This window comes from Camelus dromedarius, chromosome 16, assembly GCF_036321535.1.
Source record: "Camelus dromedarius isolate mCamDro1 chromosome 16, mCamDro1.pat, whole genome shotgun sequence".
Taxonomy (NCBI): Eukaryota; Metazoa; Chordata; class Mammalia; order Artiodactyla; family Camelidae; genus Camelus; species Camelus dromedarius.
Genome location: NC_087451.1, coordinates 56,387,556 through 56,410,968, shown reverse-complemented (window position 1 = coordinate 56,410,968; position 23,413 = coordinate 56,387,556). Strand labels below are relative to the sequence as shown.

Sequence of the window (23,413 nt, the reverse complement as noted above, 5' to 3'; positions counted from 1 at the left end):
GAGTCTAGAATCTTAATACTCCTGGCAACCTAGAATGAAGTAGAACTTGCTTCCCCTTAGTTAACGAAAGTGTTCTATCTAAAATAGACTTTTCTCTCAATCAAATTAATATTTATTGGGCATTACAGAAACGACCGTGAGCAAACATAGACATTTATGCAAAACCTGAGGTATAAAGAGACCTGCCTATGAGAGAAAGTGCGATGAGGTGCCACAGAAGTCTGGAAGGGGGAGAGGATACACAGGACTGGGGCATGAGGACCAGGGCTGCTCTTATAGCAGAAGAAGTATTTGAGCAGAGCCTAGACAAGTATTTCTCTACATGCAGTGCTAAAAGGAAGTGGGTAGGCAGAAACGGGACCAAACAGCATCTCCCCTGGGGTGCTTTCCCACAAGACAAAGTGACCTTCTTCTGAGAACCCTATGTTCTTTGACCATGGTGGTCTGAACTTTATTTTTAGATGAGTTTGTGTGTCTGATTCCTCTTTAAAGGCAGGAACATGTATTATTGGTCATCCAGAAATAAACTCCCAGCACTTACTGCAATGTCTGGCAGAATGTAGGTATGCCAAAGACATGTTGGTTGAAGTGATGTTCGGAAACATCACACTCAGTTTACACATTGTCAAAATGATTGAAAAATTCAGGGGGAAGTACTGGATAACATCCAAATTAAACCTATTAACCAAGTCCACCATTTGACATAGTTGAAAATAAAAGCATATGTTGACTGAATATTTCATTTGGCACCAATTACGCTGTTACAACAGTATGGCTTTAGTTTATGAGTCTCTCAAAATTCTCTAAGCTGGAAATAATAATACAGTGTGTTTTAATCACTATATAAGAGCAAATGAGAACACAGAAAAATGGAAAAAACAATAGTGCAAAGTGCCCATTGATCAATCTTTGTGAGGAATAATGTCCTTCTCAGGACCTAATAGTTGAACAACCCAGAAGGAAAAAATATGAATTGTCAGGGAAAGCTGCTTAGAAGGAAATACAAATCCAATGTGTATTATTAGATTTTGCAATAGCTCATGTTGTAATATAGAAATGTGATTTTAATTGATGGAGGAAGATGATTATAGCTTAGGAGGCAACCAGTTAATCAGCACCATAATCAGAAATGTCTAAGTGACAAGCCTCAGTCCCACACCCAAGAAAAGAGAGTGAACCCAAAGAGTGAGTAAAGTAAGTTTCCATTAAAATGTGTTCAATACACCTGAAAGCAAGCTCTGAAACCAGGACAGGGGGAGAATTTTGTGTTACTAATGATTAGTTATTAAGCTTCAATAATTTCTATGGACTTAATAGGAAAATAAGAAATTCTGTGCTATATTATATCTTCAGAAGTAATATTATGATGGAGACTGATGCAGTGGAATAAAACACAGTTAGCATGCATTCCTTTAAAAAAAAAAATTCCTTGAACTCATACTAGAGACAGAAAAAAAAAAAAAGGCCAAATAAATCCTGCAAATTTGGAAGTGATCTATGGCAACCTAATGACAATGGAAGTGTCATCTAAGGAACAACTAAATGAGGTAAGATTTAGAAGGGTACAGTATCCCTCTTCAAATGTTGAAAAGACTCCAAAGCTAAGCTCTACATGGCAAAATGCAAGCTATGTTGTGTGGCTGATTTCAGTTCAATATAAAGACAAGCTTTTTAGTAATCAGAGCAGCTCAAAATGGAATACCTTGTGAAACAATGAGCTTCCCTTCACTAAAAATATTCAAGTAGAGACTTGAGAGATTTGATAAGGGAATTCTGCTTGGTGCTAAATCTTTTTAACAAGAGAAGCAAGAAGGGAACTCATGTTAGTGAGTATCTACGACTTGCAAACTCTTCGCATGTGTTACCTGATATGGTAGTCTTAAACTTATCAATTGGATATGATTTCTCATGTGAGGATGTTAAATAACTTACCACACATCCCGTAAGAAGGAGAGCTAGGATTTAAAACCTGGTAATGACCTTGAAATTCCTTGCAAATTCTTTCCTGGTAGACATCGTGGCAGTGAATGTGTTAGTTGTCTAGATAATTCCATTCTGATAATTTCACTTCTTGGCTCCCTCAGTGTTCTCCTTTGTTCTGTTTCCAAAAAGCTCTAAAGAGTTCCAAAATCTACTTGCTTCTGTTTTCAAGTGCATGCTGCACCCAACAGTCTTGTCTTTGCTCCACCCTTGCTTCCCTCCTCACCATCCTTTTGTCTTTTACACCTACTCGGGAGGCTGTAGCAACACAAGACACAGCTGTCCTCCCATCTCCATCCTTTCCTTCCCTATTGACATGGTTTGGCTTCTGGGCCTGAAGTGTCCAGAAAATTCTTGCTTCCAGCTCTTTAAGAATCTTGTGGCAATGTCATGGACATTTTTCTAGACCTCATTCTGCCTGATCTCTGCAGAATTTGAAACTCAAGACCTGGAAGAACCTCTAAGAGGTTCTGGAAACTCCACCAGGTGAATTATTCATGCTTCAATTCATGCTGTGATTTCCTAAGGCTTTTCCAGCCTTCCAGATCACTCCTTATTCACTCCCTTTTCCAGGTACTTACTTTTTCTCTGTCCTAAGCCTAATTTTGAGGGTTTACTCACCATTCAATCTTAACCTTCTGCTCTTTTTTACCTTAGAAAACTGTTGTTCTCAAGGCTTTGATTATCTCCTCAATATGGATGACCCCTAAGCCTTAAGCTGTTTCCCAAATTTTTGTATCAATTTCCTTTTTGAAGGAAATTAATGTTTTCCTTTAGTTTGTGCAAATAGTTGTGTTACACTATTCACAAACTATACATAAATAATGAGAATCTGTATGTATTTTATTCAGTAGCTTTGAGAGAACTCACTCCCCAGTACTTATATGGTCTTCCCAGAACTTGAACAGCCAAATTTAAAGCCCCCGTCCCACACGACATCTCTGAACTGTTGGTATCTTTGACTTCATTGACCATCCCATCTTCTTGAAACTCTCCTCTCCCTTGACATCCTTGAAACTTCTGTCTCCTGGTTTTTTTCTTTTTCCTTTGTGACCTTTCAACCTCTTCTGTTTCTCCTTAAATGCTACAGTTCCTCAAGGTTTTATTCTTGGTCCTCATCTCTACCCATTCTTCCTAGGAAATCTCATCCTGTTCCATGATTGCTTTTTGTCACTGACTTCAAAATCTAGCCACAATTTCTGAATCCCAGAACAAACACTGCAAATGCCTATGGAATAGCTATACCTGGATGCTGACAGGTGCTTCAGCCCTAATCTTCGTTATCTTGAGCTCATTATCTTTCCTACAAAGCCTGCTCCTCCTTTGCATTCCTGTATTAGTTAATGGCACGCCCCAAAGTCCCCACAGACCCTTGCATATTCTTTCTCATCTCCCTGCCTCCAGTTTCCTTCAAGTTCATCTAGTACACTGCCAACAATGTTATCTTTCTAAAAATTAAGATCATATTCATCCCCTGTTTAGCAACCTTCAATGGTCCACCCCCTGGCTATGGGACCAAGTCCAAATTCCTTAAAATGGTATTAAAGGCCCTTCCCCAACGGGCCCCAGTTTTTCCAGTCTTATCTCTTGGCACTCACTCATACAAATTTTATGCCCCAGCCAAACCAAACTTCCCACAGTTTTTCAAGTATGTCATGCATGTTTACACCTCCTTTATATATGCTGGTACCCCTGCCTAGAAAAAAATTTTCCCCACTCACTTTTTAAGACACTACTCAAATGGCATTTCCCAAGTCCTCCAAAAAACTAGTTTCTCTTTTTTGGTGCTTCATATACTTTATATAAATCTGTGTTATTAAGCTTTTCAACCTATTTTGTAATTATTACATCTCATCCTCTACTCTCCGCCTCCAAGATTTGTTTCTTTTAGAGCAAGGGCCACAGCTTACCTCTTTACATCTTCAGGAGCCCCGTAAAATTTTTAGTATGTAATATATAGTCAGTGAGTGACTACTGCGCAAAAACAGGGAAAGCAGAGCCAAGGCGCTGCCCCTTCCCTGCAGGTGAGAAAAGAAGGCCTACAGACAAAAACAAGCAAAAAGCTTCCTAATGCAGCTGATCTGATAGTCAGACTGCATTCATTGAAAGAATACAAAAAAGTCCTTTCTCCAAAATTTTTATCACCACAGTGCCTGAAATTTCACTTAGGTAAAAGGTACATTTTTTAAATGTAAACAGTTTGGGTGAATACTTCTCCACCCCTACCCTGTCAGTGAGTAGCACCTTAGACTGAATTAGACTAACAGACGGCTACCCTCTTAACACCTGTTCCCATAATAGGCTGAAAAGTTTCAGAAGGGAAGAAGTTAGGGAAATGCAGCCCAGCAGGAGGGGAGAAACTCGACTGGGATGTGACTTCAGGGTACCAGGGAGCAACTTCAGCACACAGGATAGCTGCGGGAGGGGAGGGTTGCTGCAGAGAGGAAGAGGGCAGCCAAACAAAGGTCCTGATTCAATGCTGGAAACTCTGGTAGGTTCTGGTTCTTCTGCTCCTCCCCAGAGATGGGGAAATGCTCTCTCTCACACTCAGCAAAAGCAGCCCCACCTCTGCACACATACTTGGCTCTTCAAGGGAAGAACTCATCTTCCACTGTTGCTTAACGCCTGCTAACTCTTGTAATTCACCAGTGTTCCCACCTACTGCCCCTGTTATCCTGCCTTTCATCTCGTGAGGTCAGGAAGAGAGAGGTGAGCTGGCTGCTGCAGTCCCAAGACACAGGCTGCCACGGAGGACCAGGCCTCACCTTATTTGGTCACCTGGTCCCACCTGAGACCTACCTGAGCTGCAGTACTAAGCAGGCTTTCTGAGAGGCAGACTGGAAGGAAGACGCCCAGAAAGTTTCCATATAGTGAACGTAATATGTGTTTGTAGATGTTTTCTGTTATATGAAATCTGTGTCAAAGAAATCGAAGCCAAGGGCTGTCCGTGAGGATGCCCCACTCACACTGAATGTGTGACTTCTGTTGCGGTTTCAGCAAACCAGCTCTCCAGAGCGTCCCAGTTCCTGTGTATCTTCCAAGCCTGTTCTCCTGCGTTCCTTTGATTCTAGAAGCCACCGATACTCTTCCGGTAAATTCCTTTGTTTAATGCAACCAGTCTGTTTCTGACTGCCCTGAGTAGCCTACCTGGAGCCTCCTGGGACAGCTGCTCCCCCCCCCCCCCCCCCCCGTCATTCATAGCTCTGCCTCTGCCTCCATACTGGCAGGCATCTGCCTATACCCAGGACTAAACTGGCTAAGTGTCAAGAAAGAAACGTGAGTAATAGGTGGCCTCTACTTTCAAAGACCTTACATAAGTATTTATTAGCCTTTATTTCATGGCATCGCATTATTCATTCTCCTATTAACCTCCTGGAGGACAAAAACTTTGTGCAAGTCCTACCATACAGTAGAGTCCCAGCAGGAAACAACTGGTACACCTGAATTAGGGAAAATCTAGGAGAGTTCAATGAAAGGACTATTTGCAAAAATGTGGGCATGATGTAGGGAAGCCACCAGGAGTAGCTTATCACCCCCACATCTAAAGAGATGAAGGAAGATTAATCAGAAAGGGAAAATCATATAAAGAAGGTCACCATGAGAGGAGCTATGGCTTTTAGGAAGGGCCAGGGGAATAAACAACCCAAACTCTATTTCTTACCTCCCTCTAATTTTCTGATTGTGTCCCCACTGGGCAGAAGTAATGAGAGCCAGAGGCAGCTATCCTCCTGGCGCAGGGAGCAGGATGGAGAAAGGTGGAAAGTGGGTCTGGAGGGCACCTGGCTTTGTGAGGTCAGTCCTGGCACTGTAGGCGGCTCAGATAGTGTAAGGCACCATTTGGAGTCTGTGGGGTTGGGGTTGGGTTGGGCACTGGCACAGGAAGGAGCAGCATTGAGTGTTGGACCAAATGGGAGCCTTGGAAATGCTGGTGGCTCTGATGACAGTACTTTTTGTCAAGTAATGAGAGGGAAGACACGCAGAATTTAAACAGCTGCAAAGCCTCCTACCTTGACAAGGTGCATCACCTAGAAAATGCCAGTGCTGATACTGAATTCAAAATAAAAAGACGGTATGAGAGTTTTGGAAAATGAAACACTGATGGTCAACCTCAAGACTACAGCGGCTATTACACCATTATTGAGAACTTAAAACTCAGGTCGCTTGTCTTACACAGAAAACACCTTTTTTCCCAGCCAACACCTATTATATCACATAAATTAATGCTGTGCTCGTCACCCTCCATTCTGTGGGGTGTTCAACGGCCACTGGATGAGGAGAGTTTTATTACTACCTAAGTTGTATTTGTTCTTCGAACTGTGCTTTGTTCAGATACCACAGTCAAGCTGCCTTTTAACAGTGCTGAGGCTGACAGCGTGGGCCTGAGGAGCCTTGGATGAGTGGACTCTGAACAAGACTGGCCTCGCATTGCAAACGGAAAGCCTGATGGAGGAGCTGACTTACCTCAAAAAAGAACCACGACGAGTTAGGAATTGCATGAAATGTTAACCAAAAGTTGCAGTAAGTCAGCACTTGTGAAGATAGGGCGGTGGTGGGTGTCACTGTAGGATACTTGTTTCGTAAAACAGGTAAAATACCACAGACGGTAACGTCAACATGTCTACCAGGTTTTTCACACCTCCCTCCCTCTGCCTACCTCTCTGATCTCGGCAGCAGCCCACGGGGCCCAGAGTCACGGGAAGGGGTCTTTCTATACTTGGCACTTACTAAAAGCAGCACTGTAATGCACTGTGCTGGAAAGAGCAAATAAGAAAACTAAGGGTCAGCAATGCTGAGTGGTGGAATATGATTATTTCTTACATTTCTATCTGTATCTTTCTGAATCTTAACTCTTGGTGCTTTCCTGTATTTTGCAAAGTCTCAAAATTTTAAGAAAGAGTGCTGGACTAAGAGTCAAAAGCCTTGGGGTTCAGCTGCATGCTTTGCTAATCCATGGCTTTGATGAGCTGTTACTTTGAGTTTCAATTGTTTGCTAATTAAAGAAGAACGCCCTTTTCCCCACCTCAAGGCAAAATCTACCTCTCAGTAAGGATCAAATGAGTTACTTACATTAAAACATTTTGTAACATAAAAAATATCATGTATTACATTAGCCTTGAATATTTTTGTAATAGGGCTGCCAGACAAAACACAGGTCACACAGTTAAAGTGGAATTTCAGGTAAATAATGAATAACATTTTCTACAAATGCATCCCAAATATTGCCTGGGATACACTTATACTAAAAAAGGATTCGTTGTTTATCTAAAATTCAAATTTAATGTTGCATTCTGTAATTTTATTTGCTAAATCTAGGAACACTATTTTGTAATCTCCTAGAAGTTTTTCAAACCTGAAAAATTTTTTCCAAAAAAAATCTATATTTCCATTTTTATCTTTTTAATCCTTTTTAATTATCATATTCCAGATGCAAAACCTGTGGCATTTTAATTATTTTACTTTGGATCAGGAAATGAGGGGTGACAAGGATATGTTACCTCATGTTGAAGTCAACGTAGAAATCAAGATGGTCCAGGAGTTGACCTGAATATCCAGCTGAACCCGACGGGAGGGCAACATGAGGTCTTAGCAGAACAAACCACAGAAAGGCTGAGACCTGGTTTAACCAAAAAATAAACCCTATCATCATTTTTAAAAAATCATCCAATATTAAGCTGAGCTCATGAAAGCTGCTACAAAGTGTTTGTATTTTTATTCTACTCTGTACCTTCAGAGTAAAGAACTGAATAGGCAAGTATTGACTTCTGCTAACAAGACAAGTACCAACAGGAGTAAGATGGTAAGCTGTGGCAAACCACCCAGACATCGCAACTGGAGCTTCATGCCCAATGATCTCTGGTAAGAATGTTGCAACGTGTTGTTTTTAAAGTCCAAAGGTTATCCCCATGTGACAGTCACTGGATAGTCACAGATTTCTCAAACTACTTTATGTCTCCAGAGAAGAATGTCTGTACTTTAAAAATTAAAAGCAACTCTGTTTAAGGTTAAACAAGAGAGGAACAGCAAATTAGGATAAGAGCAAGACACAATGCCAAGAGTAAAAAATTTAGAACAGTTGATTTAAAATTACAAATTAAGTTCTGTCTGGTAGTAATATAGATTATGTCTTTCTGCTTTGTTTATTTTCCATTCCTTCAGAAATAAGCCTTCTAGTTTGACAGAAACTGAAAGTACTGTGTTCAACTTTCACAAATGCAAGAAATGATCAGGAATCTGGAGGTTCAAGTTCAGCAAATCAGGACCCAGGTAGACAGTCAGAACGTTGAACTCCTGGGTATGAAGAATCAACTGGTAAATGAGATTGAAAAGTACCATAAATTAATTAATGGAATGTCTGGGTAAGTGATGCAATAAATAATCCACTGAAACCCTAGCCCTCCCAATAAATATCAGTCCTTAAATTATTAGGTATCCTCACTCATACCTAGAATATCAGGCTAAAAAAGCACTTGCCATAAAATAATTTATGATTATAACTGACCTACCCCTAAGTCAGTCAAATCCATTATCCTCTAAACATATCCACATCACAAAGTGTCTGCAGAACATCTTTGACAATAACACTCTAAAATGAGCTAGACCAAAAGAACATTCTTCAAGTCTTCTTACCTTAAAAATTCCATTTACTTCATTTATAAGTACAAAATGTAAGCCTATCCTAAAACAGTCCTGCTATAATAAAAAAGTTCCATCCTTCCCATTGTAATTCATATTTCTGGAACAGTCTTTGAAATCACAAAGCAAAGTTTAATTAAACATTTGTCTGTAAAAGGTAGTGGTTAAGAGTGTGGGATCTAGAGACGATAGACCTGGTTTCAGTTCTGGCTCAGCTACTAATTTATTAGCTGTGTTACCCTGTGCAAGACAGATAAGCACTCTAAGCTTCAGTTTCCTCCTCTGGAAAAAGGGTCTAATAATAGTATCTGCCTTATGCAGTTAAGTGGGTTGGATGAGAAAATGTACATAAAGCTCTGAAGATAAAGTCTGGCAGCAAGTCAATGTTAAATAAATGTTAGTGGTGAAAAGTGGTGGAAGTTCTTGTTATTCTTAATATTCTTACATTTAGAGCAGCTTAATGACTATTGGTGTGATAGATTGTTAATGACAGTTATTTCCATATAAGTGTGGGTTCCTCATCCTTGGAGAGTTTAAAAAAAATAAAGCAATTCTACTAGATCATATTTAAACTGTAGCATTTATATTCTAGATGTCAAAGGAAAAAATAACATACCACATCTTACAGTTCTGTAAATATCCCCTCATTTCTATCTAAGCTTTAGGACTAGAAAATTCTAATCTTAGCTCCACATCTTAACCAAAATGATCAATATGTGAAATATTTGAGAGACATCAAAAAGTTTGATAGCTTTTGTATTACTGAAGTTGGACAATCCCAACGCAACAGAACCCCTTCCTGTCATAGTTTAATATTAAATTAAGATATACACCATATGTTTAAGTCTTAAGAGTAAAAACCTGATAAAAAGCAGTTCATCTCCATAATGGGTGTGAGCTTGGTCTGGAAAAAGCAGCATTATAAAAGGATTAACACTACAATTATGCACGGTAGCTAACTGCTCTGATTTGTTGTTTTAATGACTGGTCCGGAGCTGAGGACAATCTTGACAAAGAGTTAGGAACCTCCAAAAACCCAAGCAGAAAGCACCCTCAAAAAGCTAGAGCAGAGTCCAGCCTGAGAATAGACTAAGACCTCCAAGTCTGACCTCTTCAAGAGGAGAAATTCTTGCCCGATTAACTTTCTTTCGTTTCAAGTTAGTCTATGATTCATCACAAATGTAATAATGATAAGAACAGCTTGTCCAGTCCGAGAAAGAAAATAAAATCTCTTATGTTCTTGCTAATTTTCTAAGTCACAAAACTGGAAAATACAATTCCACGTCACTTCAAGAGAGTTGTTAAGAGTTTCTCATGTTTAAGCGAAAGCTCTGAAGATAGATCTGTGTTCAAATCCCAGCTAAGCCCCTTTATGGAATAATTTGGGGCAAACTACTAAATTTTTTAGTTCAGATAAAAGCTACCTCTTACACTTGTTGTCAGGATTTGAGGAGAGAAAAATACAGGTGAAGTGCTTAACACAAGCCCAGGAACACAGAAAAGTTTCAGTTAGCACTATAAGCTCTAATTATCTGAGGATTGACTTTGCAAATGCTGCGTATTTACTTAATGGGTTTAATCCAAGAAATTAAAGGCTCTTTTGGGTATCTTCAACCCTCAGCCTTGTGGAGGGAAGTCACAGAATGGTTATGGTAAATTTTCTCCATCGCTACTGGGTGTTACAGTTAAATAATTATTTATATCTAATCGTTGCCATTCCCACAACCAAAAAAAAAAATATGATTTCTGGCAAAGAGCTGTTCTTGATTTCTTATGAAACTGACAAGTTGTTTGATTTTTTTTTAAGTCTAGTATTTTAAAAATTTCTAAACAGTAATATTAAGAGATTAACTTCATAAGATTTTTTTATTTTCAATTTTAAGCACAGTACATATATTCACTTAAAATCACTACAGTGGGGGATTTCTGCTTTCATTACATACTTTAACCTTTGCATGTAACATATGTAATCCAAAATTTTCTCTATTCTCTTAGATCTGCCTGTACTCCCTAGAGAAAAATTAGTAAGACTTGGTAATAAAGTTATTTTCTCTCATTACCAACCATCTTTGAGATGGCCAACTTTGATAAATAACCACAACTTCACATAAAGGAATTTTCTTAGACTTATGCATGGGGGTGGAGGGGACATCTAATGACTTTTTGAACAATGTCCAGTTTCAGTATCTTGAAATTGGAGTCTGTAGAGATTGGTTGGTGGGTTTGGGGTACTTTCACCTTTACTATTTTTTTTATTGAAAACTAAAAGGGATATTACGTTTCTATTTTATGTTCTATGTCAGTAAATTCTAATGCAGGTAATTCATAGTGAGCAACTGTCATTCACAGACTGAAGTTAATTTGATTAAAAGGAAGAAACTTAAGACACACTAATGAAACTTCAAAGCTGAGTCCTGTTACTTTTAATCCTTAAATTACACCATACTCATGAGCTAGCTCACCAGAAACCAGCAAAATCAGTCAATTCTCCTAATTAAAAAAGTTCAAAATGTAGGATCTACTTTGGCAGCTTATTAGTATCAAGAGCCTCTCAATAGATCCAAGACCAAAAAAACAACATTTTATGAAGATGAGTAAGTCAGGACCAAAATGTTTTCTTAGTATAAATAAATAAATAATCATTCTAAGGCATATATCTTTATATATTTTAAGACATCTTAAAACTCCGGTGCAGAATCTAGATTTTTTTACATTCTTACACAACATTCTCACATCTGAAAGTATTACAATTGACTTCAAAGCAAAATTAAACTGGCCGTCTCCAACTGGCCTTTATTTAAATTCTGAACTTGCATATTGCCAAAACACATGGGAAAAGAGTTTAGAGACCAAAATAAAGGCAGAGAAAAGAAAGTGGAAAAAGACACCAAGGTGTTATGAAAACATTCAGAGAATGCTAAGTATCTACCAGGTGCAGCAAGAATGCAAGGCACCCTCCCTTCTCTAAAGGAGCTTCAATGTCTTGTCACAAAGGGAACAATAATAACAATTACATCATATTATAAGAAATGGAGAGAAAGAGACAGCCATGACTAGACTAATGCTAAGAAGCCTCATGAAGGAAAGGAGACTGAAGCTGAGACAGAGTGACCTGAACAAGCAGCAGAGCAGAAGCAGCACATTCCAAACCAAGAGCAGCAAACGCTTTAAAATGAAATAAAACAGTGTCTTGGCTAAGATTTAAGAGAAAGGCTTGCTCACAATTAAAGAATGCTTTTAAGGAAAGGTCAATGCATTTTTGCCATTGGATCATGGATTATTATTACACTATACGTATTTTAGTATTTACTATTATTATTATTATCCACATTTTATAGGGTAGTAAAATGAGACACAGAAGGGCTGAGTGACTTGCCCAAGGCCACATAATTACTTTATGAGGAGAACGCAACAATCCTTCCACGCCAGCATCCTCACTCACTGCAAGGAGCATGAGGTTGGACAAGGCCACTGGGACAAGCCACCCACAAGAGAAATCCACTGAAGGTGCCTGAACATGCTGAGGAAGTGATGACCGTATTTTTTCAAGAACAGTAATCCTGCAGCAGTGAACAGAGTACATCTTAAATGACTGCACCAAACCACTTCAGAAGCTGGTGATGTAACCAATGGCAGATGTGATGAAAGCCCGGATTAGGACAGTTGCAGTGCGTCTAGACAAAAAGAAACAAATATATCAGATGGGGGAAAAAGTGACAAAATTGGTAATTTGGTGGATGTGGGAGATAAAGAAAAGAATGAAGTTTAAAAATGAAAGTAAGTGTCATTCAGAGAAAAACAGCATGGTTTATCACAAAGTTGCCAGATAGAACACCTTTCCCCTGCCCTTCTCTCCTCCTCAGCCATTTCCTCCTCCTCAGCCATTTCCTCCTCCTCACTAGCCTTTATTCAACTCCTAACCCTATCCTTTCATTAACCTGTATTTTGCTGGCCTACTGTGGGTTAGACAGTGGGTTAGGTTCTGATCACAGTAATAGTAACAGCAGAAAAACCTTTTGTAAGCACATATTCTATATATGACAGGCACTATTCTAAATGCTTTTTATTTATTAACTTATTTAACTCCCATTACAACTCTGTAAGTAAAAGTATTATGCCTGCTTTAGGGGTAAGGAAACTGAGACAAAGCGACACAGTCGGTGGTAGGGCCTGGACTGTACCGGAGCAGTCTGACTCCAGAACCCACCCACTTAACCACTCTGCTATATACACTGAAAAGCCTTCATGCTGTTTCCATATTTTTATAGCTTCCATCACAGTGCAGTCCCCAAAGTTTTAGAAAAAATTATATAACATGGAAATGTTTGCAAATTTCAGAGCCCTGGATATTATTTGTTTTCCAATGAGAAAAAATATCTTAATTATCCTAATTACTAAGCTATCTGGGAGGAGGGTACCAAATCCATCAAATAGTTGTACAACTTTCCACTTGGTGTTGACTCCATGGGTGGTAATCACAAAGGCACATTTGGCAATTTGCACAGTCACAGAACATTCAAGCAAAAAAAAAAAAATGCCTTATTCTCAAGCGTTATATGATAAATAAAAACATAAACCTAAACATTTAGTTCATCAGCCTTGCCATCTTGAGCCATAGACTGCATTAACTAGATTTGTCTTTCTGCCTCTACATAAATTATTTTACATCTCAGTTACTCAAAGACAGAAATAAGCAAATAGAATTTTCAACTAGAAAAATACTTCAAAAGAGAATTTTACTCGAGGCAAAATAAAGAAATAGGAAAGATCCAACTCCCAAGAGTGAGACAAAGTCGAGTTGATAACAAAACTAAATCAACAACACACTCCAAGAGCCCCAGCCAAATTAATGAGAATAGCAGCTATATCCACCCTAACCATGATTCAAAATCCGGAAGCAATTAAGAAGAAATTGATCAACTGGATTACATGAAAAAAAAAAAAACCATAAGCAAAGTCATCAATTCCAGTATACATGGTTGACTGCCCCACTACTACTCTACTAAATCTGTCCTCTGGAAGGATGCCAATGGTTCCTAAATGCCAAACCAATGATCTTTCCTCCGTCCCCTTTCTCCTTGATCTTCTCTGGAGACCAGCGCACTTTATCTGGGTTCTTTCCTCCTTTGGCGTCTATGACCCTCCTCCTCGCTTTCCACAGTCCTGGGCGCCCTCTTTCTCAGTATCATTATTCTCTAGCTTCTAACCAGTGCTCAAGTGGCTGTCCCCAGGAGTTTAGGTTTAGACTTTTGCTCTTTTCTCTAAATTCCTTCCCTCAGGGATCCTCACTATCCTGAAATCTGCTGCTCCAATCTCTCTCCTCAACTGCAGTCCTACAACTCTAACTGCTAAAAGATAGTTTTACATCAATATCCTACTATTACTTCAAACTCACAAGTCTTAAACCAAACTCATCTTCTCAAAACTTGACTTCAGTATTCTTTCAGTGCCTTCACACATCTCACACAAACACACGCTCACACATCTCTCACACGCACACACATAAACACCAGACTGTCAGAACACTCTCTCTGAACTCCCTCAACACCCCGTCCATGCCTCAAGTGTCGCCCAAATTACCCTATATTATCACCTCTGATTCGTGGGTTGGTTTGTTTGCCTCTCCAAGTAGACTGTAAACTCCTTGATGGCCAGAATTGTCTTAGTCACCTTTGTATACCCAGGGAATTCTGCAGAGGCTCAATAAAATCTGTAAGAGAAATTAACAAATGTGGATGATCTGTTTCAGCCAAACCAGTCCACTTAGAGTCTCCACCTGCTTTGCATTTCACAGGCCCCACTTCCTAGAACAGCCCTCTCCCCTGCAGCACACATGGAAAAATCCTACCCATCCTTCACAAGACTCAGCTCAAATTTCACCCGCACCATAAAATTTTGTCAGGTGACCCATTCCAACAAGACTTCTTGCTCATCAGTCTTATGGTGGCAGTTAGGGGACGTGAAAAAAAGTATCACCTTTGAAGCAACACAGACCTGATTCAAAACTAGGCTGTAGCAAAAACCAGGTATGTTACTCCTGGCAAATTCCTCAAGCTTTCTACAGCTTAATTTTTCCAGCTATAAAATGAGGTAAATAATACCTATCTGGAGAACTGGGGTGGGGGGGGAGGATTAAAGGAGAGTAAACCACCTAGAGCACAGCAAACATTCAGGAAATGTTAACTGCTTCTCCCCATCCCACCTCCCTCCCACTTCATTTACTATTTACATAGCGCTTAAGTGGACAGTGTGTGTTTTGTCTCCTCAGTTAGATTGTAACAACTGGTAAGATCCTTAAGGGCAGGAGCTGAATCTCATTCATCTTTCTATCTTCTGAACACCTATCAGTATGCCTTACACAGAGACAATAAAAATTGAGAACAAAATTACAGTGACAGTGGATTATGGCAATCAAGTGTAAATGGTGCCAAGACTAGAACGGACAATCATAACCTTTCCATCCAATTTACCTGTAGAATTATTAGATGACACTTCTCTTACTTCACGCATGCCAAAGGCCGATTTCAACAAATGACAGTGCAAATAAGAAGAAACCAATTTCTAGAGTGTACAAGTTAATAAATAATCTTTGATTAAAAAAAAATTAAACGTGGCTTAAATGTTGCAGTCGGTATTAGAAGACTACACATGTACTTGTTCCCATGTACTTTTAGACAAAGGTTTCTTTGCACATATTCTGTGATTTAATGTGATTGTAACAGATCTCTTCATATCACTTGTTAACTGCAAATAGATTGAGATTTTTATATTTTCCCACCAGGGTAAAAAAAATTAAAGGCTACTAAAGCAAAACTGGAAGCTCAAGATTCAAAATTTGTTATAATTACAGGTAAAAGTTAGCAAAATCTCTTTTAGAGGGGCGATGAGGTAGGTTGTTTTCCTTATGTATTTATTTTTAATGGAAGTACTGGGGATTGAACCCAGGACCTTGTGCATGTTAGGCATGCGCTCTACCACTGAGCTATACCCTCCCCCTAGCAAAATCTCTTTTTAATTAAAATATTTCCTTTCCAAATCATTTACATTAATATTAAGGCTTCAACATCCTCTCTAAACTTACTGGAATCTTTTTTTTTCTACCCAGACTTATTATAGCCTTCCTTTACTGCATGCTATCTTCATCAAGGATCAATTCCCATGGTTGGGTTTTGTTTTTTCTTTTAACTACTGCCCCACTTGCATGTGCCAACAAGTTGGAGGAGCAGCAATTTGTTGGGTAGTAACCTCCACGCTAACAATCAACTCCTCATTCATGCTCCCAGCCACATTCCCTTTCCCTGCACAAACTATTTCTATAGTTTTCATAAACTGGAATGTGCAGCTACACACTGAATTTGAAAAAGCAACTAGTAATGGAAGTGTGTGCCAAATATCCTACCCTTTCAATATACTCATGCTTCCAAGTACTTTTTGTTTTGTTTTGTTTCTTCCCATGTGGAGTTTATGGTAAGAAGTACACATATTCAGTTCTATCAGACCAAATCCACCAGAGCAGAGGATATACACACACAGTGGTAAAGTAGGAAAGAGCCAAAAGCCAGGTGTCAAAAGACCAGTTTTCTAAATCATAACCTATCTCAGCTTCAACTTCTTCTGCAGACTAGAGATAATAACTGCCATTCCTATCTCAGCAGCTTGTGTCAGAGATTCTAAAACCACAGCATCACAAATAACACTGTAAAACTGTAAAATGTGCTAACATATGTAAAAATATACATGTAAACATATTTTTGAACAATAACAATGTCATAGCCTACAGATAGATAAAAATAATTTTATATAATGTATTCAAGTCCCAACTAAATATTTCACCAGACAAACTGTTACACCAAATTCTATATACAGTATATCCAAGGAAATTTTTTTTTTTTGAGAAACAGTTTCTAGCTTGGAAACTTATGTTCACCTAATTTTTTTTTTAAATGGAGGTACTAGGGATTGAACCGGAGGATCTTGCATGTACTCTACCACTGAGCTATATATACCTCATGCCCCCTTCCTAATTTTTGAAGTATCATTATCTAATCTGGTATATACTTTGCAAGCAAATTTTAACTCACTATAAAGTATATAACATACTTAATTCTCCCTTTTCTATCAGTCAAACTTAATGTAAACAAAGATCTGGGGGTTAGTTCTTCAAATCTTATGCTAAGAATTTCTGCACTATGGTCTTCACATAAGCCTTCATTAAGATAAATTTAAAAGTCAAAAAAATCCAGGATCACTTCATGATTTTAGACTTTTTTTTAATGTGAAAAAGTATAGCATGGAGACAGCCTAAATGTCCATCAACAGATGACTGGATAAAGAAGATGTGGTATATTTACACAATGGAATACTACTCAGCCATAAAAACCGACAACATAACGCCATCTGCAGCAACATGGAAGCTCCTGGAGAATGTCATTCTAAGTGAAATAAGCCAGAAAGAGAAAGAAAAATACCATATGAGATCGATTATATGTGGAATCTAAAAAAAAACCAAAACAAAAACAAACAAAGCATAAATACAAAACAGAAACAGACTCATAGACATAGAATACAAACTTGTGGTTGCCAAGGGGGCGGAGGGTGGGAAGGGATAGACGGGATTTCAAAATTGTAGAATAGATAAACAAGATTATACTGTACAGCACAGGGAAATATACATAAGATCTTATGGTAGCTCACAGAGAAAAAAAGTGACAATGAATATATACATGTTCATGTATAACTGAAAAATTGTGCTCTACACTGGAATTTGACACAACATTGTAAAATGATTATAAATCAATAAAAAAAATTTTTAAAAAAGCATAGCACCATTAAATTAGAAGATTCCTAAATTATTACTCACTTCCAATTTCCTAGGCAAAATATCAATATATTTTAATTCTCCAAAAAAATTAAGATGCTCTATAAATATACACAGACACATTTCCTAAGTTGTATTTTTATAACTTCAACTGTTTAAATGTGGCAACTTTGAACACTATTAAATTGTTTAGCATATGTTTTTTATTTTCTTTTGGTGGCTTACAGCATAGTACACAATCCCTATTATGGAATGATTCTGGCTGACTTTATGCTAATTGTTGCTCCAATTAACTGAACTGTTTAAAACCTGAATTTGAAAAATCTTATTTTAACTATAACTCTGTAGGTAAAATTCTTTTTCCAAACTTTGCAAATGTTCTGTGCAAACTAAATTAATGCTGAGGAAAAACGGGATTTTAAGTTACTCAATATTCTTCAAAAGGTGAAAAAGCTTAATGAAACAACTGCTCGTCCGAACAACACCCATTTTAAATTTCAACACAGCAAACCTGTTTGTTCTTAAGGCAAATTCAAAACCGAACATATGGGGATTGGTGATTATTGAAGATTATTTATGCAATCATAAGCCAAAGATGCAAAATTGGCAAAAGGAAAACCAAGCAAGTAAGCAAAACTTGAACACACGTGGGACACACCCTCTTTGGTATATAAAGGCTTGTCACTGTCCTTGGTAGCAGGCACTCCCTGGGCTAGACAGCATCACCATGTCTGTTAGATACAGCTCAAGCAAGCAGTACTCTTCCTCCCGCAGTGGAGGAGGGGGTGGGGGAGGAGGATCATCCCTCAGAATTTCCAGCAGCAAAGGCTCCCTTGGTGGAGGATTTAGCTCAGGGGGCTTCAGCAGTGGCTCCTTCAGCCGTGGGAGCTCTGGTGGAGGCTGCCTGGTGGGTTCATCAGGTGGCTATGGAGGGCTAGGAGGTTTTGGTGGAGGGAGCTTTGGTGGAGGCTATGGAAGCAGCAGCTTTGGTGGGGGCTATGGAGGGGGCAGTTTTGGTGGGGGCTACGGAGGGGGCGGCTTCGGAGGCGGCAGCTTCGGAGGAGGCAGCTTTGGAGGAGGCTTTGGTGGTGGATTTGGAGGAGATGGTGGCCTTATCTCCGGAAATGAAAAAGTAACCATGCAGAATCTGAATGACCGCCTGGCTTCCTACTTGGACAAAGTTCGGGCTCTGGAAGAGTCAAACTATGAGCTAGAAGGCAAAATCAAGGACTGGTATGAAAAGCATGCCAACATAGGCCAGCGGGAGCCTCGTGACTACAGCAAATACTACAAAATCATTGAGGATCTTAAAAATCAGGTAAGGGGTGTTTAAAAACTCCAATGTAAAGCCTCTTTTTTTATCCATGTAATTCAGATAGATGGACCTTAAATTAGCCACAATGTAGCTGTTAACTGTGTTTGACTATGTTACTTTCTTGCTTCTAAAAACAGTCCAGTCTCTTCAAAGGTAAATATTTATGATGGTATGATCATTGCAATCCTCTCATCCAACATGTATGTTGTTTGTCTCATGGGATGGGGGATTACTGAGAATTTTTTAGATTTTTAATGAGTATATAATGAATCCATAAATTAAGATACACTAGAACTTTTACAAATTATAGGGACTGAAAGAATTACTCAATGAATCAGAACAAAATATTATTCAGATTGATAACCAAAAACATACTCATTACCAACACTGCAAGAAACATGAATTCTCCAGTATGAAACCAGGATACTGCTTGCCTCTAGGGAATTTGTGGATTGCACCTACTGGGTACCAGCTCGCAGAGTATTCATTTAGAATATATATTTATAACAAGTTAGACCAAATACAAGTATGAGTCAGTCAAGTTTCCATGAAGTACATGGAAATCACACAGTATACAAGAGCAGGACACACATGCAGGAAGATGGCTATATAATTCCAGCTAGTTTTCAGAAAGGGATGATACAGAAATAGAAAAGTCTAAAAACTTCAAGAGAACAAATGACTCAAATCTGGGTATATGGGCAAGCCTGCAATTTTTCATATTTAAAATGTAAAATTCCCCAAGATTCAGCAACAGGACAACATAAAAATTTTGTTAATCTATGCCACTAAAAAGCCCTCTCTGTATCTGATTTCTTTGCCTCTCCCACCAGATCTTCGATCTAACAACTGACAATGCCAATATCCTGCTTCAGATCGACAATGCCAGGCTGGCAGCTGATGACTTCAGGATGAAGTAAGCTAAGTGAATGTGGTACAATACTGTCACAAGTACATGAGTTGTTTTTAACAATGACTTTGGATGCCCATAATAGCATTTACATGTTTCTGAATTCATTCAAAGTTAAATGGCCCTGGAGTTGTCTGAGACATTTTCTATCTCAATATTACCTTTTTGGCAATATTAAAAGAAGAAAATGTATTTTAAAGGAACTGCTAAGTTTCTCTGCATTTAACCACTATGAATTAGCATATGATAAGTGTTGCCAAGATATGAAGTCAACTCTTTATTTGGTTTTTAAACAGTCTCTGCTCAGAAACACCTCCCTGATGCAAGTTATACCCAGGATTTATACGATGCTTGTTTCAGATACGAGAATGAGGTGACCCTGCGCCAGAGTGTGGAGGCTGATATCAATGGACTGCGCAGGGTGCTGGACGAGCTGACCTTGACCAAGAGTGACCTGGAGATGCAGATCGAGAGCCTGAACGAGGAGCTGGCCTACCTGAAGAAGAACCACGAGGAGGTAACACAAAAAGTTATAGTCCCCCTAGCCAAAAAAGGGCTCATGGTGGTCATTGTGAAGTCATTCAATGTTTCTGTTCCTCAAACAGGAAATGAAAGACCTTCAGAACGTGTCCACTGGTGATGTGAATGTAGAAATGAATGCTGCCCCAGGTGTTGATCTGACTGAACTTCTGAATAACATGAGAAGCCAGTATGAACAACTTGCTGAACAAAACCGCAAAGACGCCGAAGCCTGGTTCAATGAAAAGGTAATTCATCCTCCTTCACAGCAAAACCAATGGAGGTTTGGTTTATCGTTTCAGATTTTCCTCATTGTTTCCCCTCTTTTTAATATTCTAGAGCAGAGAACTGACTACAGAAATCAATAGTAACATTGAACAAGTGTCCAGCTACAAATCGGAGATTACTGAATTGAGACGCACTGTTCAAGGTCTGGAGATCGAGCTACAGTCCCAACTAGCCCTGGTACGTTAATAACGCTCTCGTGAAATGACTTCAACTTTACCATGCAAAGTTTCTGGCTCACGTAAAACCGGGCAATACCAGAGAAAATGCAGATTTGGGGTAAGAAAGAAGAAATAAAATTGGAGCTCTTTGCTAAATGGGAGAATGGCATTATTGACATTAATCTAAAAGTGCTGAAACTGAAATGTTGCCATTAAGCCAAAAATACAAATTCCGTTCATTTTCTTTATTCCTCTACATGGCTTACTAAATTATTAAACAAGCTTCACTGTACTCAGCTGAACAATGAGGTCGTTAAGCGACAATATATTCTCTCTTCTTTTCAGAAACAATCCCTGGAAGCCTCTTTGGCAGAGACAGAAGGTCGCTATTGTGTGCAGCTCTCACAAATTCAGTCCCAGATCACTGCTCTGGAAGAGCAGCTGCAACAGATTCGAGCTGAGACCGAGTGCCAGAATGCCGAGTACCAACAACTCCTGGATATTAAGATCCGACTGGAGAATGAAATTCAAACCTACCGCAGCCTGCTAGAAGGAGAGGGAGGGTAAATTACTTGTTTTTAAAATTATCCCAATTGCTTTTATTCACTATTCCAAATGGCAAAGCTTTTCCAAAACCAAAGAACGTGTCAGAGGATGGGCGAAAGGGGAGAGAAGGGAGGAGGCAGAGGACACAGAAGGGAATATACAACCGTATCAGTTTCCCACGAACCTGACCAAGAATGATTCTTAGGGTTATGTGTATATAAAACTGCTTTAAAAGAATGGGTTTTAAAACAAGTACTCAAATACATTTGAGAAATACACTTCTCAAAACATGTTTTGCTTATTTCCTAAAGTAATAATAATATGGAAAGGGACCCACCGCTTTCCAACGTTAGCGTTAACGGAACGTGACCCTCACTCTAGTTCCGGCGGCGGCGGCTACGGCTACGGCGGCGGCCGCAGCGGCGGAAGTTCCGGCAGCTATGGAGGCAGTTCCGGCGGCGGCGGCGGCGGCAGCTACGGCGGCGGAAGCTCCGGCGGCCACGGCGGCGGCTACGGCGGCGGCAGCTCCGGCGGCGGCGGCGGCTACGGCGGCGGCAGCTCCAGTGGCGGCGGCCAGAGCGGCAGTTCCGGTGGCGGCTACGGTGGCGGCAGCTCCAGCGGAGGCCACAAGTCCTCGTCTTCCGGGTCCGTTGGCGAGTCCTCATCTAAGGGACCAAGGTCAGCAGAAACTAGCTGGGGTAATCAGAATTAGTTTTAACTTTTTGCGATGGTTTTGTTGCTTTTTAAGCTCTAGAGCTATTTTAAAAATTAAAATCTTAGAATTCCCACTTGGCGGTTTTTAACCAAATATCCTCTTGACCCCGATCTTGAAGGGAAAATGGCAATGTCAAAAATGCTATAACTTAAACATTGCTCGGGTGTGGGTTTGTTTTTTTTTTTTTTTAAGCAACGTAAAGTTTAATTTTCTTTTTTTCAATTTAGTGTATTTTTCTTTTAGATATTTTGCTTGTTAATTAGTAAGGACCGCACAGATTGCGTAGTCTTAATTTGGTTTTTTGATTAACTTACAGATACTAACAAAGCCAGAGTGATCAAGACAATTATTGAGGAGGTGGCACCTGATGGTAGAGTCCTTTCGTCTGTGGTTGAATCAGAAACCAAGAAACACTACTATTAAGCCGCATCAAGAGGAAAGAGTCTCCCTTCGCACAGGCCATTAATGCACAGATGCATGAAAAACAAAATCTCCAAGAAAACACTTCTGTCTTAATGGTCTATGGAAATAGGTTCACTCCTTGAAAATAAGGTGTCTAAACGGTGTTTTGTGGTTTCTGTATTTCTTTTCACTTTACCAGAAAGTGTTCTTTAATGGAAAAAAAAAGAAAACTTTCTATTCTCATTTACTGATAATTTCAATAAACTTTCTTACTGATGCAAACTATCCAATATGGTCAGAATTGTTTTTAATTTGAATTAGGTAATATTTTTAACTTTAAAGATCAGTAAACTATAGCATTTGAAGATTGATTTATCCAGAAATTCTGAAGACAGAATGATTGTCATTATGATTTCTCTGAACCAGTTTTTAATCTTCTGGGTATGTTGGACCAATGGTAGTAATGTCAGTGAGGAAAAAGTCCCTGAATCCCCAGTCTTACTCTTCAAGACACAAAGTATGTAGAAAGCTCCCAGTTCTCTGGCTTTGAATTATTTCAGTCCTAGAAATTGTGAAAAATCTCAAATAATATCCCAAAGATAAAGTTAATTGGAAATTTCACATTTTCTGATTACTTGACTTCTCACATTTACCTGCCCTTATTTTCTTCCCATTACTATATTACTTCTGCCCAATTGCTATACAGCTTAAAAGAGAATCTTCCAACACTAGCCCAGTAAAATAATCACCCCAACAAAATTATTTGGCAAGTATCAGATGAACAGGAGAAGTACTGTCAAGACATAATAAGGTCAATCCAATCACATCCTTCAGCCAATAAGAACATAATTGACATTACCTCCTACTCTGCTAGGATATAGGGTAGCTAAGGTTGGAGTTATTTTGTGCCCCAAGACTACATTGTGTTCTCTGATAGGTTCCTGGATTACCTATGTCCACAAAATAGCAGACTTCTTCAGTATCCTTCTTGATTTGAGCTCCAGTTCTCCCCAGGACCTGAAACCTAGTCCCCAGGCCACTTGACTGGGACTCCTGGGTAAACCCTATCCTCTTGTACCCCAAACTGATGACTGAAACCCCATTTCAATGTGAATGGACTTCTCTATAG

The 23,413-nt window shown here is 39.2% G+C and overlaps 1 protein-coding gene, 1 long non-coding RNA gene and 1 other non-coding gene across 6 annotated transcripts in view; 1 reads left to right on the top strand and 2 right to left on the bottom strand.

The window, feature by feature from the left end:
• LOC105085239 (uncharacterized) overlaps window positions 1-21,592 on the bottom strand; it is a 113,365-nt gene extending 91,773 nt beyond the window's left edge. For all 3 annotated transcript variants that reach the window (XR_010384673.1, XR_010384675.1, XR_010384674.1), the window contains exons 1-3: window positions 21,505-21,592; window positions 14,207-14,323; window positions 7,476-7,594 (exon numbers count right to left, since the gene is read on the bottom strand). This is a non-coding gene — a long non-coding RNA (uncharacterized LOC105085239). The remainder of the gene's footprint in view (window positions 1-7,475; window positions 7,595-14,206; window positions 14,324-21,504) is intronic.
• Window positions 15,534-15,606, bottom strand: TRNAV-AAC (transfer RNA valine (anticodon AAC)). The gene has a single exon. It is a non-coding gene; the product is annotated as a tRNA-Val (tRNA).
• Window positions 18,143-22,569, top strand: KRT10 (keratin 10). 2 transcript variants are annotated; one of them, XM_031468114.2, is made up of 8 exons: window positions 18,143-18,749; window positions 19,580-19,662; window positions 20,017-20,173; window positions 20,262-20,423; window positions 20,515-20,640; window positions 20,967-21,184; window positions 21,549-21,845; window positions 22,199-22,569. In XM_031468114.2, the coding sequence occupies exons 1-8, from the start codon at window positions 18,159-18,161 to the stop codon at window positions 22,203-22,205; spliced, it is 1,641 nt and encodes a 546-aa protein (XP_031323974.2). In that variant the 5' UTR covers window positions 18,143-18,158; the 3' UTR covers window positions 22,206-22,569. The 2 variants fall into 2 exon arrangements, with proteins under 2 accessions (XP_031323974.2, XP_064352133.1); XM_064496063.1 differs by having other exon boundaries at window positions 21,549-21,865.
• The last annotated feature ends 844 nt before the right edge of the window (window positions 22,570-23,413 follow it).

What these genes read in the sequence shown, in the direction of transcription:
- KRT10 (XM_064496063.1), top strand. Translation starts at nt 18,159, where the DNA reads ATGTCTGTTAGATACAGCTCAAGCAAGCAGTACTCTTCCTCCCGCAGT. An exon ending in AAGCCTGGTTCAATGAAAAG is followed by an intron (nt 20,424 to 20,514) that starts GTAATTCATCCT and finishes TTAATATTCTAG; the next exon opens with AGCAGAGAACTGACTACAGA. An exon ending in GTCAGCAGAAACTAGCTGGG is followed by an intron (nt 21,866 to 22,198) that starts GTAATCAGAATT and finishes ATTAACTTACAG; the next exon opens with ATACTAACAAAGCCAGAGTG.